The sequence below is a fragment of the Ochlerotatus camptorhynchus genome, unplaced genomic scaffold (genome assembly GCF_037179485.1).
Source record: "Ochlerotatus camptorhynchus isolate MF236.1 unplaced genomic scaffold, CSIRO-AGI_Acam_v1.1 ptg000041l, whole genome shotgun sequence".
Taxonomy (NCBI): Eukaryota; Metazoa; Arthropoda; class Insecta; order Diptera; family Culicidae; genus Ochlerotatus; species Ochlerotatus camptorhynchus.
In genome coordinates, this window is record NW_027040532.1 from 944,437 (window position 1) to 961,230 (window position 16,794).

Sequence of the window (16,794 nt, forward strand, 5' to 3'; positions counted from 1 at the left end):
TGGGTGCTGAAAAGCAGTACTTTTCGACACTGTTATTTTAGTTAGGAAAAGTAGGCCATGATGTTACTCAAAACAGTGTCGAAAAAGGAAAAATTTATATTTTTTCTTGATTTTCGTCGAATGATTTAGGATCTGTTTTTTAGTTATGTATGAACTTTTTTGTTTAGTTTGTACAGGGTATTTACATACTAATGGAAAGTATGTTCTGTCTCATACAAGTATTTCTATCACAACTATCAATTTTAGTTGCAGAACAGTTTATGCAGGTATATATAGCTATTTTTTGTCTGTATATGCTGTTCTGCAGCTAAAATTGTATGTTGGGATGTCCTTGTACAGTCTAAGGGTACAGCCCATGTGTAATTTTCAATTGGTAAAATGTTTAAGTATTTTTATTTTGAAGTGAATTCAATTGTCACCATGGCCACCCTTGGCTTCAATTGAGTTCTTAAATTTTGACTGACTTATTGATTTTAATCTGAAAAAAGAGTTGTTTCTGATGACATTTTTTTCCTTGATTTGTTTTCCATCGATATTGTTTTCCGTGCTGAGCACCAATGCTACCGACGCAAGGGTAGCAGCTCCCACACCTGGACCCTACCTATCGACCCATCAACTCATGAACCGGGGACCAACGGCTTTACTTCCCTTTGTGATCAGAGATTTTATGCCTCAGGAAATCCCGAAATCGAACATTTACAGAGTTTAATTTTGAGATGTCCTTCTTCTTCTTCTTCGCATTTCAAGCTTATTGCATATCGCATATTAGCTTATTGCGTGCTCGCAACTTAGTGTTTTAGATGCACTTCCACAGTTATTAATTGAGAGCTTTAGATGCCTGTACCATTTTTGCATCGGTATAATTGTGTGGCAAGTCCAATCATACTTCTATGCCCAGGGAAGTCGAGAAATTTTCCAACCCGAAAAATTTCTAGACCGGACCGGGAATCGAACCCAGCCACCTCCAGCATGGTCTTGCTTTGTAGCTGCGCCTTTACCGACTGAGCTAAGGGAGATTTTGAGATGTCCGTTTCTTACAAATTTTGTAGATCTCATTTTTCGTACCAGCCTTTTGAGCTTCAATCTACCATAACCAAAAACACCAAACTGAAGCTTCCCGGTCCGTCTAGTTCTATCCAATTAGCGAACGAATTTTCCAACCACTCAGGTCGGTTGAGTGAAAAAAAAACGAAGAAAATCGCGCTCAGGAGGTCGTTAAAATTATCCGAATGAACGAGCAACGTTGAATTATTTTCCTTAATTACTGAGCTGGAAATGATTTCAAGCAGTGCATTTTTTCTTTTTCAATAGGTATCTCCTACCATGCTTCCATTTACAAAGCATTTCAATACCAATTAAAAACTCAATTTATATCGTTTTTCATTCCCTCGCCGTTCCGTAACCTACCTCGTATTCGTGTTGAGGTGAAATCAGTTAACAGGAAAATTGCATAAAAGCTAAACTCCCTTGCTGTGCGCTTTTCCACAAAACAGGGAGGCGTGGCTTTCTGTTGGTATAACCAATCACCGGTCGCGGGCTGTGAACGTTCAGTTATGGCTGCAAATATTCACCACGACACGAGTGCGCAATGGCGTTGTGCGGTGGTGACTTTCGATGCTTTTACTTGCCACGGTTTGTCACGGAAATGCGTTGGCTGGATTTAGTAGTCCGATAAAAGACGACGTATAGATAAGAGTTGGATAACTTGAAATTTCCTTGTTTTTTCCGCAAAATTGTCAATTAAGATTAAAAGTTGTTTACATTGATTTCCGTTGTTATTTTTTTTTGGATGGTGCTCACCGGAACAAGTTGGGACAGAGCAGCGGTACAAAACACTTATCTCAGCTTTCAACATAGAAGCGTAAATTTATCAGTGTGAAATGGAGTTCACACATTTGTGTGGTGATTAAGTGATATGTACGCCACTAAATCATTTTTTGTTATTGCGTAAACCATTCGCGTGCGCTCATTATTGCATTTAATTGGTATCGTACTAATAAAACAACTTATTTATTGAAACTGAAATATTGGGAGTATCTCTTCACTGCACTAACGACTAGACCGAGAATAGTACCTGCGTTATTAACCGGGATTCCCATGCAAGTCTAAAGTGCACCACACAATACATCCGGATTTAATACTATTCGGCAAAGTATCATACCCGGATACATTGTGCGCTGCTCTTAAGAGTAACGATACGATTGTTTACAAACATTATTATCTGAAAAAAAATGAATGGCGAAGTGCTTGCAGACATGTGAAGTCTTTTTTAAGACATCGTTAAACTCGTCGTAAAATGGAGGACGTAGACCATTGATTGCGTTTTTCAGCAAAATTGTGAATATTTTCTTTGGTTGAGGTTTAATTTTTATTCGATATCCAAAGTGGCGGATTAATCAACTTTCATGTACCACGGGTTTTTCTTCATCAAAAGATAGTTTTAGGAAAAATTGAATTATTAAATTGTATCATTATTTTCTATACACATATTAGGGAACAATGCTGAAGAGCCAAAACCGTCATATCTAAAAATGGACCAATAATTACCTTATACATAATAATTTTAACTCAACCTATTTAGAATGTAAGCACCAACACTAACTTTCAGTGAATTAGTCCTGTCGTATCAATGGCCCTTTGCTCAATTACAACACACTGCCGTACTCTAGTGTACCCTAATAAACAAATACTATAAACGAACTGTATCCCGGATGGGTAAACTATCCCACAAATAGTTTGGATGATTAAGCTCTCTTTTATGGTTATTTTTATTAGGGTAACTATCAATCTATCCTCTTCAGAACTTACTCGTAAACTCGTTAATCTTAAACTTCGCGACTCAATGCGGGAGTAACCGTCAACAATGCTGATGATGGTACAGTACACAACACCACCCTACTACTTCTCTCTGTGATGACTACGTTGGTCATGATGAGAGATGGAAAACAATAGTTGGGTAAAGAAGAGTTGCTTTATTTATAACACACCATTGTCTGGAAATGCTTTCGGCAACGTGAGGCTTTAGGTAGCGATAAACGTCGCTAGAACTATATATATAAGGAGTTCGAATTTGATTAGTACTCTAACGCCTTATCAATCTATACTCTTCAGAACTATCTCTATCTAATAAATTATCACACTAAAGCTTCATGTTGATATTAGTGTAGCATTTGCTCCCAACTCTGAAAAACATAAACATCTAATCTTATCTAATCTAATACAAACGCAGCCAGTACGAGAAAGCATCCTGGAAAATGATTAGGTTAGATGAGGTCTAATCACTTATCTTGTCTAACTGATGTTTACAGCATATCTGAGATATGATATAAACATCAATACGGCCAGGCCTACTGCGTTGTATTTGCCGCAAAGACGATTCTTGGAAATGAATGGGAACATTTCTTGAATCTACAGGGGTGGAAGGATGCGTGGACATACCGTACCAAACGCTCCGAGTTACTCTAACTGTGTGTCTAACTCTGAAAATCATAAACTTCACACATGAAGCAACAAAACACTTTGATTAAATGTTCTAAATATTGCATTTCCACATTTAAATTCCAATATGGGTCATTTTCATTGATTTTCCACTACCACTCACTCATCTGGTCATATCTCAAAAACTATTTGTCCAAATCATTTGCCCTTGGAATCACATCAAGTAGAAGATTTTTCCACAGTGTGGTGAAAATTTGAGCCCAAAATATTAAGAAATCACAATCTCCGCCCATGGTGAAAATAGGCCAATTTTTTACAATTTGGATACCTGCCGGTAGTTACTATAACAAAAATAAAATGTGAGTACACCTATAAGAATTTAAATTAAAAAACCTTCAAATTGACGATCTAAGATCACGAATAGCTTATTTGGTTGTGGAGTAATGCCTTCTGAAAGATGAAATTTTTAAAAATCTCGAAAATCCAGGGTGGCCGAGAGGGATCTAGGCACTTCAGAGCAAAATCAAAAAAGGCATTTGTTAAGAATGCCAAAATAAGCGTTTTGGCCAAGTTTGGGTCAAATCGGTGACATCGACCACAACTTTTTTAAATTCTGTACCCACTTGAGCTGGAATGGCCCATATAGTGTTAGCTTATCAATCATTCTGTGTTGGTAATCATATTTCAAAATATTTTGCTATTAATAATGAAAAACTGGATAAAACTGGATGATTATCAAAAAACTGAAATATTTTAAACTGGATGGTTTTGTCAAAAAATGGGAGTGGATGTGTCAAAAAATGGAAGAAACCAGTTTCAACTGGAATGTTGACATCACTGGTGATCACCATCATCAACTGTGTTGTGTTTTCCCAATTTCAATAAATATTTTCACTGTAAAAAACCTTTTTAATCTGTATCTCGCTGACAAAAATCTGTATTATTTCATTATAAAGGCCTAGTACGTTCTTAAAAAATGTCTACAAATTTAAGTTTATTCAAAATACAGAAAGAGTTTGTTCAAAGTTTAAGATATTGAAAAATTGTTGAAGTTTGGTATCTTAAGATTGTATCGTTTCTACTTTTCAACTTTTACCGACTCATCCCCAAAGGAAACTAATATCACCGGTTGGAAACTAACGATTTAAAATTGGCTCACTACTTGACTAGCCTATTGGTCCCAAGCAAATCGATTAACGTACCCCATTCTAGTCAAAATTCTACTACTACACTATGTTTGTTTTGATTTGCTATGAAAGTTTGACAGATAAAATGAGGGGCTCGTGGATTTTCCTATGTATCGAGGGGTGCATCGATTTGCTTGAGACCGAAGAGAGTACCAGAGCTGAGCCAAAAAGTTGAGCACGTTTCTTCGGGACCTTCTGGTCTTAGCAATACCTCTATGCTAATATCCCTTCCTGCAAGAAATCAGAAATCAGAACGTCTGAACGTCAGAAGTCTAATTTCAAATAACAGACTAAAGTGGTAATTTTTATACGATAGATGGAGGACTATGTAAATCGTTGACTTCACGCAGAAGTAATACTAAACATATAGTCAAAGTCAGAAGTCTGTTAAAAATTACCGAAGAACTCGATAAGTTGCCGTAATTAATAAATATAATGTAGAGTAAAAACGATTTTCTACTTACTTGAAAAATCTGTAAAATGTGTATATTTTATAAAAATCTGTAATCTGTAAGTACAGATATATGTATCAAAATATTGAATAAAATCTGTATGATTACAGATAAATATGTATATGTGGAATCACTGCAGTGAACCATATTTTTTCATAGTGGAGGACATAATTTAAAAATACACGCAGAGGAAAAAAAGTAAATTAAATCAAACTTCAGTTTAACTCAAACGCTTTTTCAGATTACTATAGCGACAAACAAGTTTCATATTTTAATTAAACGAACTTTTTGTTAGAAACTTCAATAATTCTTTGCTAAAGCAAAAATATAATTCAGGTTTTTTAAACTATGCTTTTGTTTGATACAATTTTTTTTGACGTAGACTACGTCTTACGGGAAGGTACGGGGGGTAAATCGAACATCTAAAATTGCGACCGTCACGAAAAGTGTAAGCGTTCAATTATAGCTATGTCATTTATAGATTAAATTAAAATCCAAATACATCAATCGATAGGAAATAACACTAACAATAAATACTTTTCCAATTTTCTCAAAATAAAAAATCGTTGAAAAATGTACAAATTAAAAATGATTATTTTATCACTGTTTCAATGAAATAAACGTTCTCCCCAAACCAAGTCGCCATAATCGAGTTCCATTTGGTTGCGCATCGTTTTGCTTGAACCTGTAATACTATATAAGAGCTCTGCCTTCTGTTCCTAAACGCGAGGATTTCAAGCGCATCCGAAATCAAGCGTCCACCAACAATCAACCAGCACGAAGGAAGGATAAGGCCCCGGCTTTCAGGACAGAGGACTTTCCACCTCTTCGTGGACAAGCGAATCCCAGGGTGCGATCCGCGCCCCCTCAAGAAACGTCTGGATCTTCTGCTGGACAAAGCTCTCCATCCCCCCCTGGATTCTGGAGGCAACCAACAGCTCAAACAAACAATCCCGATCTGTTCTCAGCAGACGAACTGATGGAGATTTTTATCAACATGACCGGTGCTCTACGTAAGTGCCGCAATAAGCCCGAACAGATCCAAGTGCTCGGTAAGTTCATCATCCAATATGGTGTCTAAACCGCTAACCATCGCTACCTGGAACGCTTGCTCTGTAAGAGCTAAACAGATTGAGCTTGCCGGCTTCCTCCGCAAGCATAGCATCGACGTGGGTCTTCTAACCGAAACCCACCTAAAGTTCGGTGACAGCTTCTGGTTGCCTGATCACAACATTATCCGGCTTGATCGCACCAGCTCCAGGGGGGGTGGTGTAGCGGTCATCGTCAGAAAGGGAATCAAGTTTTGCACTCTGCCCCACATCCGCACTTCTATCATCGAGGCCATTAGTGTGGAGGTGGAATCACCAACTGGAAACGTCCGGTTCATCGCTGTTTACTGCCCACGCCAGTGTACCGCAAGCAACGGATTAGGAATCCAATTCAAGAAGGACCTGACCGCCATCACCCGTACTAGCTACCGATTCATCGTTGGGGGCGACCTGAACGCCCGCCATGAAGCTTGGCGGAACTACCAGAGGAATCGAAACGGATGTCTATTGTTCGACCACGCACAAAATGGACTGTACACAGTGCAATTTCCGGACGAGCCAACTTTCATCTCTCCAGCGGGAAATCCCTCCACGCTAGACTTTTTCCTGTCAAACATCGGACTATCCAAGCCGGAGGCGCACAACGATCTCAGCTCCGACCACCAACCGGTGGTGACTGAAGTCGGTGTCAACGTGGTTCCTGCTAGAGGCTGCCTGCGTAAAGACTACCACCAACAATCAATACGAAACTAACGATTTTAAATTGGCTCACCACTTTAGTAGCCTATTGGTCCCAAGCAAACGATTAACGTACCCTATTCTAGTTGAAATTCTATTACTACACTATGTTTGTTTTGATTCGCTATGAAAGTTTGACAGATAACATCAGGGGTGTGTGGATTCATGCAGAACATGCAGGGGTGAGTGAAATAGCTTGGGACTGCTTGGGACCGTTGTTCTGGTACTGAGTGAGCCAAAAATAATAATGATTTTCTTCGGGACCCAGTGGTCTTAGAGTTACCTCTATGCTACCACCATGTCAACTGGGTGCAGTACGGTCGAATGGTGGACAGCAACATCGATGAAAATCCACTACTCGACACCGTAGATGACATCGACCGGGCGTTGGAAGGACTCCAACAGGCCATATCCGAGGCTGACGAGACATGCGTTCGACAAGTTCCTGTGAGGGGTAAGTTTGTTGCTATTGATTCCCACACCCAATTATTGATTCGATTGAGAAATGTGCGTAGACGCCAGTTTCAGAGGACTGGAGACCTGGGCAAAAAACGTGAAATGGCCGATCTGAACAGGCAGATTGCTTCCAGAATGGACTCACTCCGAAATGAAAGTTTCGGGCGTGTTGTCCAGAATCTGGACGACCGCTCCAGACCATTCTGGAAGGTAGCCAAGGTCCTGAAAAATCATCCCAAACCCGTTCCACCTCTCAAAGTCGAAAATGATGACGATCGGCTTTTAATTACCCCACAGGAGAAAGCAAATGCGATCGGCAAGCATGTCGCTTCATCGCATTTGCTTGGCTCGACTATCCAAAGTCCGCTCGATGATCAGGTTGCGCAATGCGTTCAAAACCTAGATGCCTCCCCTTGTGTCGTGCCTCCGGCGGATATGATTACAGTACAACAAATTTGCTCAGCGCTGAAATGCACCAAGAACATGAAGGCTCCCGGGTTTGACGGTATATTCAACTTGATCTTGAAGAGACTCAGCATGAAAGTGCAGTCTCTTCTAACCGCTATCTTCAACAGATGTTTGGAACTGCACTACTTTCCAAGCATCTGGAAAGTAGCAAAAATCATACCAATCCGCAAGCCCGGTAAGGATCCAACATTGCCTTCAAGCTACAGACCAATCAGCCTCCTTTCAGCGCTGAGCAAATTGTTCGAGAAACTCATTCTCAATCGTTTGCTCAAGTTTGTCGAGGAAAATAACATTCTCCTTCCGGAACAGTTTGGATTCAGAAAGGGGCACTCCACCAATCATCAGCTAGTACGGGTGATGAATAACATCCGAAGTAACAAAGCTGTATCCAAGTCCACAGCCATGGCCTTGTTAGACGTTGAAAAGGCGTTTGACAATGTTTGGCATGATGGACTTGTGTACAAGCTTTGTAACTTCAACTTTCCTTTACATCTTATTAAAATCACCCGTAACTACCTCCAGCAAAGGTCGTTTAAGGTATCGTTGAATGGTTGTCTCTCAGACACGTTTTCGATCCCAGCAGGAGTCCCGCAAGGTAGTCTGCTGGGCCCCTTGCTTTACAGCATTTACACTTCCGACATTCCTCCCCTCGGTGACGGTTGCGTGTTTTTCCTGTTCGCAGATGATACCGCAATAGCCGTCAAAGGAAGGATGCCTCGCGAAATAACGAACAAACTTCAACGATGCCTTAACGCCTTTGCTGATTATGCCACCACGTGGAAAATCAAAATCAATGCCACCAAAACACAAGCGATCATGTTCCTCCATCGGCAATCGCCCAAACTGAAACCGGCTCCATCTTGTACTGTAATCATGGATGGCACAAGGGTGGAGTGGTCCGCCGAAGTAACCTATCTCGGGATGTTGTTCGATGAAAAGCTCCTCTTCCGTTCGCATGTAGAGAAAACTGTAGTCAAGTGTTCTGCCTTGGTTAGGTGTCTGTTTCCGCTGATTTGCCGCAGATCCCGCCTCTCAAGGGTGAACAAACTGGCCGTCTACAAACAAATCATAGCACCTGCGATCCTCTACGCAGCTCCGGTGTGGGAATCATGTGCAAAGACTCACAGGAACAAAATCCAGGTCGCTCAGAATAGAGTGCTGAGGATGGTACTTGATCGTCCTTTTGACACTAGAATAACAAATTTACACGAAGAGGCAGGCATTGCCAAAATAGATTCCAGAATTAACGAAATTAAGACTAAATTTGCACAAAAATGTAATTTATCAGAACATGCTTTGATAAGCAATTTGTATATAGTAGATTAGGTGTATATAGTAGTTGTAGGTTAGTTGTAGTTGTAAATAGTTATAAGTAGTCTTCTTTTTCAAATTTTCAAGCAAACCAATCCCACCAAGGTGGTCATTCTCTAAAACAGGCCTGATAGGACTAGGAACTGTAATTAATAATAATTGAAATTTCACAGGAACTAAAGTTGAAAAGACGCATCTGTGTCACTTGATAAGTTATACATGTAAACCACACAAATTCAAGATATATAGATCATTTAAAGTCAAGTTCCTCCGCTCATTAAAGCTCCGGACGGCGGGGCAAGCAGAAGCAGGAGCAAATCAGGAAAAGGTGGAATTTATTCCTCTGCCTCTGCTGAACATTACCGCAGTTAGGCTAGAGCGCTGCTGTTGTGAATCCGATCATTTCCGCATCGGACGGACGGTGTGGTAAAATAGTAGCAGTCAGCATGATCACCTTGATGACAATCAACGATGGGGTGGAGAGGATGTGGAATTTGTGGAGATCGAACAATTGATCCTTTTCAGGACCACACTTATTTTACAGAAAGAGTTATTGAGTCTGTTTTCGGTCCCGTTCAAATAATATAAAACGCGCAAATGTTATTTTTAAAAAACAAACTCCTCCCCCCATCCTCCTTTAATTACAACCTAAAAAGAATTGACGTTAATTTTTTCACCCGCCAAAAGAGCCAAAAATTCTAGTTGAGAGAAAATTTGTTGTTGTATGATGTACCTCGCACAGCTACAAAATAGTGTAAAACATGTCTGGTACCTCTTTTATTAGCAATTAGATTAACATCTGAAGTCCATCCTTTTTAACATATTTTGCACAAAATATACTCTCTGTAATGCCCCATTCATAAAAAAACGGCGAGAAATCATGTCAGGGGCGGGGTTTAGAAAGTAGTTTTTGTGCAGAATGTGTAAAATAGGAGAGACTTTGGATGTATTTTTTCTGCAGAATATGTAAAAAAGGAGGGACTTCGGATGTTGTATACAAATTATAGATGCATTACTGTAAGAACTGTCAAAATCCTATGAACGCGCTAGTGTTCGTGAGATTCTGCTTGGCAAACTGACGGTAAACATTCATTTACATCTTTAAGTAGAGCTTTACATTGTTGTTTGTTACAAAATTCATGCACCAAGTGGATTAGCGAGTTTCTGGGTGGGTGCTGTGTTTAGTTCGGTCCAACAAAAATTAAACCTCTGAAAATAGGTTGGAGCGTCTTTGTGGTAAATGCAAGAATGACAAAAAGTTAAGAGATATATTTATGAATAGTTGTAGTTCTAGTTCCTAATTATGTGCTTAAGAGGCGGATAAATTCCTACGTTAAGGTAGCCAATGAACATTTAGAATTATGATCCTGCTTGGATGGACGAATTTTTGATTGCTTGAAGTAGCAAATTATGATTAAATATGGAACATGGACCAAACTTTCTAATTTTGAGAAAGCACAACTCGGAATATCAAATTTTCGATTATGCTGATGTAAAGAAAGTGAGGGGGCAATCCCTAGTAACCAACAAGCCTGCTTAGTAACAATCCGACTAATAATGCGCCAAAGCCCTGTATTAGTTGTATGTTAGCTTTATATAACAAAATCAATCCAAATTACCGGGCTTATTGGTTACCTCCCAATTAACAATTTGGGTTTTATGAGGGTACTGTAGACTATGATTTAGACTTGTAGAGTGCTTTAAAACCTCAATAAAACTTACAATGTTATTTGGGCTGGGATGTGCAATACATGCTAGTGAACGAATTCCCACCGGAGGTATCCCACTGCGATCAAGCGTTTGGTTGAACGTGTTGACAAATGTTCAACGGAGATGGGATGGGCATTGAAGTGTGCACGGGGAATATATTTTATAACAGAGGATTAAATACAAGTGTTTCATATGCGGAAATATCCCTAACGGAAAGTCCAGAAACAGTCAGAAAAATAACTAATAAGGGTGAGGAAATTGACATGTCGAGGAGAGGAAATGGAGTAAATCGAGGAAATAAGTTACTTCTACTGTATTTTAAATCAATATTAAGAAAAATGAAGGAGAAGTTCACTACACATCTCAACGTAGTCTACGCATCCGTGTCTTATGCACAGCCCCACCAATTTTATCATTAGGTCTTGTCATTTTCGAATTTATGTTATAATAAACTAAATTAAGTAGTTTGAATCCATTGTTTTTTTCTATTATTTTAAATAAAAAAAAATTATTTCAAATAACAATGACCTCCCTTAGGTAAAGGCACAGCTACAAAGCAAGTCCATGCTGGAGGTGACTGGGTTCGATTCCCGGTCCAGTCTAGGCATTTTTCGGGTTGGAGGAAGAAGCATGGTGATAAAACATTGGTTGTTTCAAACAAAAGATCAGTTCAATTCAAACATCATTTTTAGGAAGTTTTAAACTGTACTTTGTTTCATTTTAATAATAAAATTTGTTTTTTATTGATCGATTTAATTCTTGATTACGTTTTAAAAGGGACTTATCGTTTCTTCCCTCTTTATCTATCAGCTGGTCTACATCTTAGGAACGTATCTGTTTTTTGCAAACAAAGATGCCAACGTCAATTTCTCAAAACTCTGAGCAGTCCCACGCAAACTGCTACAACCATCTTGTTGGGAGATCATTATCATTTTTAAAAGTGGTATTAGTTTACGTGGGAGTACTCGGGCTTTCGAGAAATTGACGATTTAATTTTAGTTCACAATAACAGATACGTCCCTTTGAAAACTTTATCGAGAATTGACTACTTCCGATGGCAGCATTCAAAATATCTACCGAAATCAGTCAGCATACTCCGTCGAAATCCACTGACCCCTCCAAAGTGCTAGTGGATTTCGACGGAGTATACTGACGAGCATCTATAATCACCGCCGAAATCGTGCGGAACCTTCTCCGTCAACATTCATTAGAACTTCCGATGACAGCTTCTAAAATCTCCACGGAAGCGATTCACCGAAATAGTGTCAAAATTCACTGGAATATTCGTTGACAGCCACTCTGCCATCTTGTGTTAAACACATCAAAAACACTCTTCGACACACTGTAACCTCCTTCAACCACCATGAGAACCAATTTTTCAATCTTTTCTGGCAGCACTGCCTAGAGCCAAGAATGTTTACATTCGTTGATGTCCTTTTTTGTTTTTGTTGATTTTTTTCTGAATGAGACAGCTCCCTCCATCAACCGGTAGAATTCACAGAAAACTGATCGGGACACGGAAGTAACTCCCGCAAATTAGACATTGAAAAAATAGACATTTTAGCCTCTATAACAAGCTAAAATATCTGTAACTGTGTATGAATGAAGGAGTGGATAATAATTATCATGTCAATTATTGACCAATACCTGAAAACAGATATTTCTTTGTAGTTTGGAAGTCATTCCATATACACAATACCAAATCAGAGAGATCCATTCTACAAGCTGCGGCCTACAAAAAGTTTGTTTTCTTTGAGAAATTTAGATCCAGAGATTGCTTAGAAAGGGGCATGATCGGGTGGGTTATCTGGGTTTGATGGCGACTTGAATTCGTTTGAGATGGATTCGAGAGGATTTTACTGGTTTGAGCCAGGATCTCAAGCATGCATGACATAAGAATGCGACGGTTGAGGGAGTACTTTTTGAGATCGGAGGGGAACTCCAGACAGACATATACAGCACACTTTTTTTTAGATAGGTGATGCGAATGACGATCAGGGATGAGAATTTGAATTCCTGTAAGTTGTTTACGTAGACGTGTACTTTTTTTACTGGGATTCCATGCTTACACTGTGCCTTATTAAATTCAGGGTGCCTTCCATTCATTTTGGCTAAAAAAATGTTTTATGAAATTATGGAATAATAAGATATCATAATAATATTTTGTTTGTGTAAGCAACAAGCAAAGATTGTGGAGTTTGTGTTTGACCAGCCTGAGAGTCACAATAAGCGATTTTGTCATTTATCTCACCCACTCTTCGCGAAGAGGCGAGCAGAAAATCGCTCATTGTGGCTCTGTCAAAGCTAAATTTTCAGGTTTTATGTGTCAAACACAAACTGTAATATCTTTTCTTGTTCCTTACACATACAAAATACCATCATAATCAGTCTTGTAAGCGGTCACGGTAGTCGACACATTTACTGTAATCGTCACGAATGTATGTATTTTAGTTTTTCTTATAATAAGAGCTGCTGATGTTGTGCTTGTGTGAATTATGTAAATAGCAAGCAATGATGTCATAGTAAACACATTTCTGATCAGAAATTGTTTAATTTACACTAAGTTGAGGAATTAGAATGAGATCACACATGTCATATGATAGTTCTTTGATAATTTTCTTTTTGCTCGAATGTTATTCTACCGTTTGTGTTGTGTGAGAGAGACGACGGTAGAGCATGAGTGTACGAATACAAATAGACTGTCGCGCACGACAACGAAGCAAGTGTAGTAAAAAACGTCAACTGTTTCAACCCCTGATCATAATATCTTATTTATCCATAATTTCCTAAAACATTTTTTTAGTTAAAATGAATGGAAGGCACCCTGATCAAATTGGTAAATTTGGGGCGAGAGCAAAAAAAAAAGACTTCTGTTTATAAACAAATGTGGCACAACAATCTACTGGACTTTTGATAATGTATGGAAATTTTTCGTTTATGCTCGATTTCACAAAAACTGAGCCACTTTCCAACTAACAATTTTAGCTGCAGATTAGCTTATACATTTAATTTTTGCCTATATAAGCTATACACAGCAAAAAAATAATTTTGATATCACATCAAAGTGGATGCACTACAATCATGTCGAAAATTTCATGTAATTTTTATGACCACATAAATAAACAAATGCAGTAAAAGCAGCTTAATGTCAGTTCATGCATTGTATTAATGATAATTTTGTCCTTTTTAGCAAGTAATATTACACCATATTTTCGACATGATTGTAGTGCATCCACTTTGACGTGATATCAAAATTATTTTTTTGCTGTGTAGTCTGCATCTAAAATTGTCTGTACTGGATTATGTACATCTAAATTATGTGCTGGACAAAACCGGATATTTTTTCAGCATCCGTTGGTGGTACCTGTTTTGCACAGAGAAGTGTTGTGAATTTAATGAATTAACGAATTTTCCCATACTGTAATAACTGTTTTTTACCGATCTGGCCTACCAAATATTTTTTTCAGTATTCGCTTCTGAAACCGGTATTTCTGGAAAAATGTTCAAATCTCCGTAATTTTATTGATAAACTTAATGCTTATAGGAAGGTCGGGCCATGGTGTCAGTAGTTGTGCGATTAAAACTGACAACATCCACACTGAGCTCACAAAATATAATTTGTAACATGGTCAAAAATAAGCTACCTATCAGTATTTTGTAGCATTCACAACTTGCCTGTAGTTTGTGTATCGGAACATGGTGCTGCAATATTATTTTGATTTTTTTTTTGAGAACAATAACCGATGTTTCTTTATTCCTAAATGCTAAATTTATACCGAGTAACGCAATCGAAAACTCGTTGAGATGCTGACATTCTCGTACAATGTTACAATGGTATTTCCAAAGCAGGTACTGTTTGGCTAAAATCAGATAATGAACGGTTATTCTCAATCGTTTCATTACCGCTACCTAACATCCCTCAAATTTTGGTACAAATAATGCATTTTTATTTTTAAATCGTACCCGTTCTTTCGACCGGCTAGGTATAATTGATTCTCAATATGGTATTTAAGCTAACAGTAATGCTTGAAACAGTATCAGTTCCAGTTTGACATCAGCAATCGAATCGTGTAACGGTAGTGCCTATAATTAGAAATGGATCATCCCCTGGAGTTACAGTTGAGCTCGTCGAACTCTAGCAGTTCTTGTTCGACACAGGATTCTCCGTCGCCAAGCTGGACCTTCACTCAACAGAAGGGTACCCTTACTGCGGTGCTGGAGCAGCTACCCATTCCATTTATGATCAACGTACTGGACGAAATGTGTCACCTCCCCGAACTGGCACAACACCAACGGCAAGTGCTATCCAATCCTTATAACGTGAGCAACATCCTCAGATGCGAACCAAGCGCTCGAACGAAGCTCACAGTATACTTCCAGTGGTTGGAGAAATCGACGAAGAATTTCGTATGGACTCTGACGGAAAACATCTGCCACTTCATTGCATTGTATCCGGATCTATCTGATGGCCATTTGCTTGGATTCCGCTATATGCTCAAGCTGGGAACGTTCCTAATGGAAGCCGGCTGGTACGCTGAAGCCATTATCCTGCTGAACATCGCTAAAGGTCAAGCCAAAGGCCGATCTATTAAGACTTTACAAGTATTGAAGGTTCTGGTTCTCGCCGAATCCCTCTCAAACCGCGACGAAGCTGCTTTCCTTACAATTTCGGAGATTCACTCACTCGCAGGCATAACCAAAGTTGTCCCGATGAGCTTAACCGCTGAACTGCATTGTGCTCTAGCGGCCAGCTACTTCGAGAACTGCGAGTTTAACGCAAGCTATCAACAAGGACTATTGGCACTGCAGTTACTAGGTGAAGGCATCTGTCCATACGAAACAATGATTGGGACGTTTCGTCAGCTGGGGAGAAGCTGTATCGCCAAGCAGAGATTATTCCAGGCAAAACTACTGATAACGCAGGCGGTGAGTTGGGCATGGCATAGCTTTGGATCGACGAGTGTAGTGTATGCGGAAGCATTGGAGGATTATGCTTTCTACCTGTTGATGATGAATGCCTACGACGATGCTATGAAGGTAGTAACCGAAGCTAAAAACATCTACTTCGATGTGTACGGATATCTGGGCGTGCAAGCTGAGTTGGCGCAAGGAAATCTAGCGTTTCGATTGTATTTGGAAAGCTACGGATACCAGGAGCTCGGGTCGCTTGATCAGTACATGGAATATATTGTCGATCTAGAAGATAACCGACGGAAGGCGCATCTAGGTGGATCAGATGACCGGCAGATGTTGGCTGTTGGAAGAATGAGGCCCTTGGTTGCTGTAGGCGACATTTGCAAAGTGGGGAACGTAATGGTACCCAGAGATGGAGTTGAAAACGTACAACCGCAAATGGTGGTCAATGACGTTAGAAGATTGTTCTTCACTAATTTATTGTGAAATTATTGTTTAATTCTTAGCGGTGTTGTATTTTATGTCGTTATTTTATTTGACTTCTATTTTTCTGATTTGGGTAAACCTTCATATTATATTGTATGTAGCCATGGGCCATACAAACTAAGAAAATAAAAAATGAAAACCCATTTGTTTGTTTTTTCATTAGCTCGCCATATGGTTCTTTTTAGTGGTGGTTGCAAATTTTTTCTATAGGGTGTCCCAGAATGTTTAGGCACGTTTAAAAAAAATCGATAACGTAACTCTGTGTACAGCAAATGCGATTTTTATCTCGTAAGCATGTTCTCTACAGTTAAACGTAGAAAATCCGAGATCCGATCAGTCGTAAGCCAAGGAGCGGATTTTACGTACTTGTGCATAATCTGCCATAGCTGATCTCGATCGTTTGTGTCGTATGCGGATTCACGGGAAACGAGAAACGTGAGTTTTGATATTTTTTTCCTATCAGAGCGCGAGACCCACCTGGGGTGATATTATTAATTATGTGAAAGCACTGGATGTGAATTCCGTTGAGATGGACGCAATGTACCGGATTTCGGTACTAATATAAAATCTAAGCCAATCTTAATG

General features: G+C 39.2%; 1 protein-coding gene across 1 annotated transcript; it reads left to right on the forward strand.

The window, feature by feature from the left end:
• Positions 1 to 14,904: 14,904 nt before the first annotated feature.
• Positions 14,905 to 16,209, forward strand: LOC135713280 (uncharacterized). Its single transcript, XM_065236366.1, has one exon. It carries the CDS (start codon positions 14,905 to 14,907, stop codon positions 16,207 to 16,209), a length of 1,305 nt encoding a protein of 434 aa, XP_065092438.1.
• Positions 16,210 to 16,794: the final 585 nt, after the last annotated feature.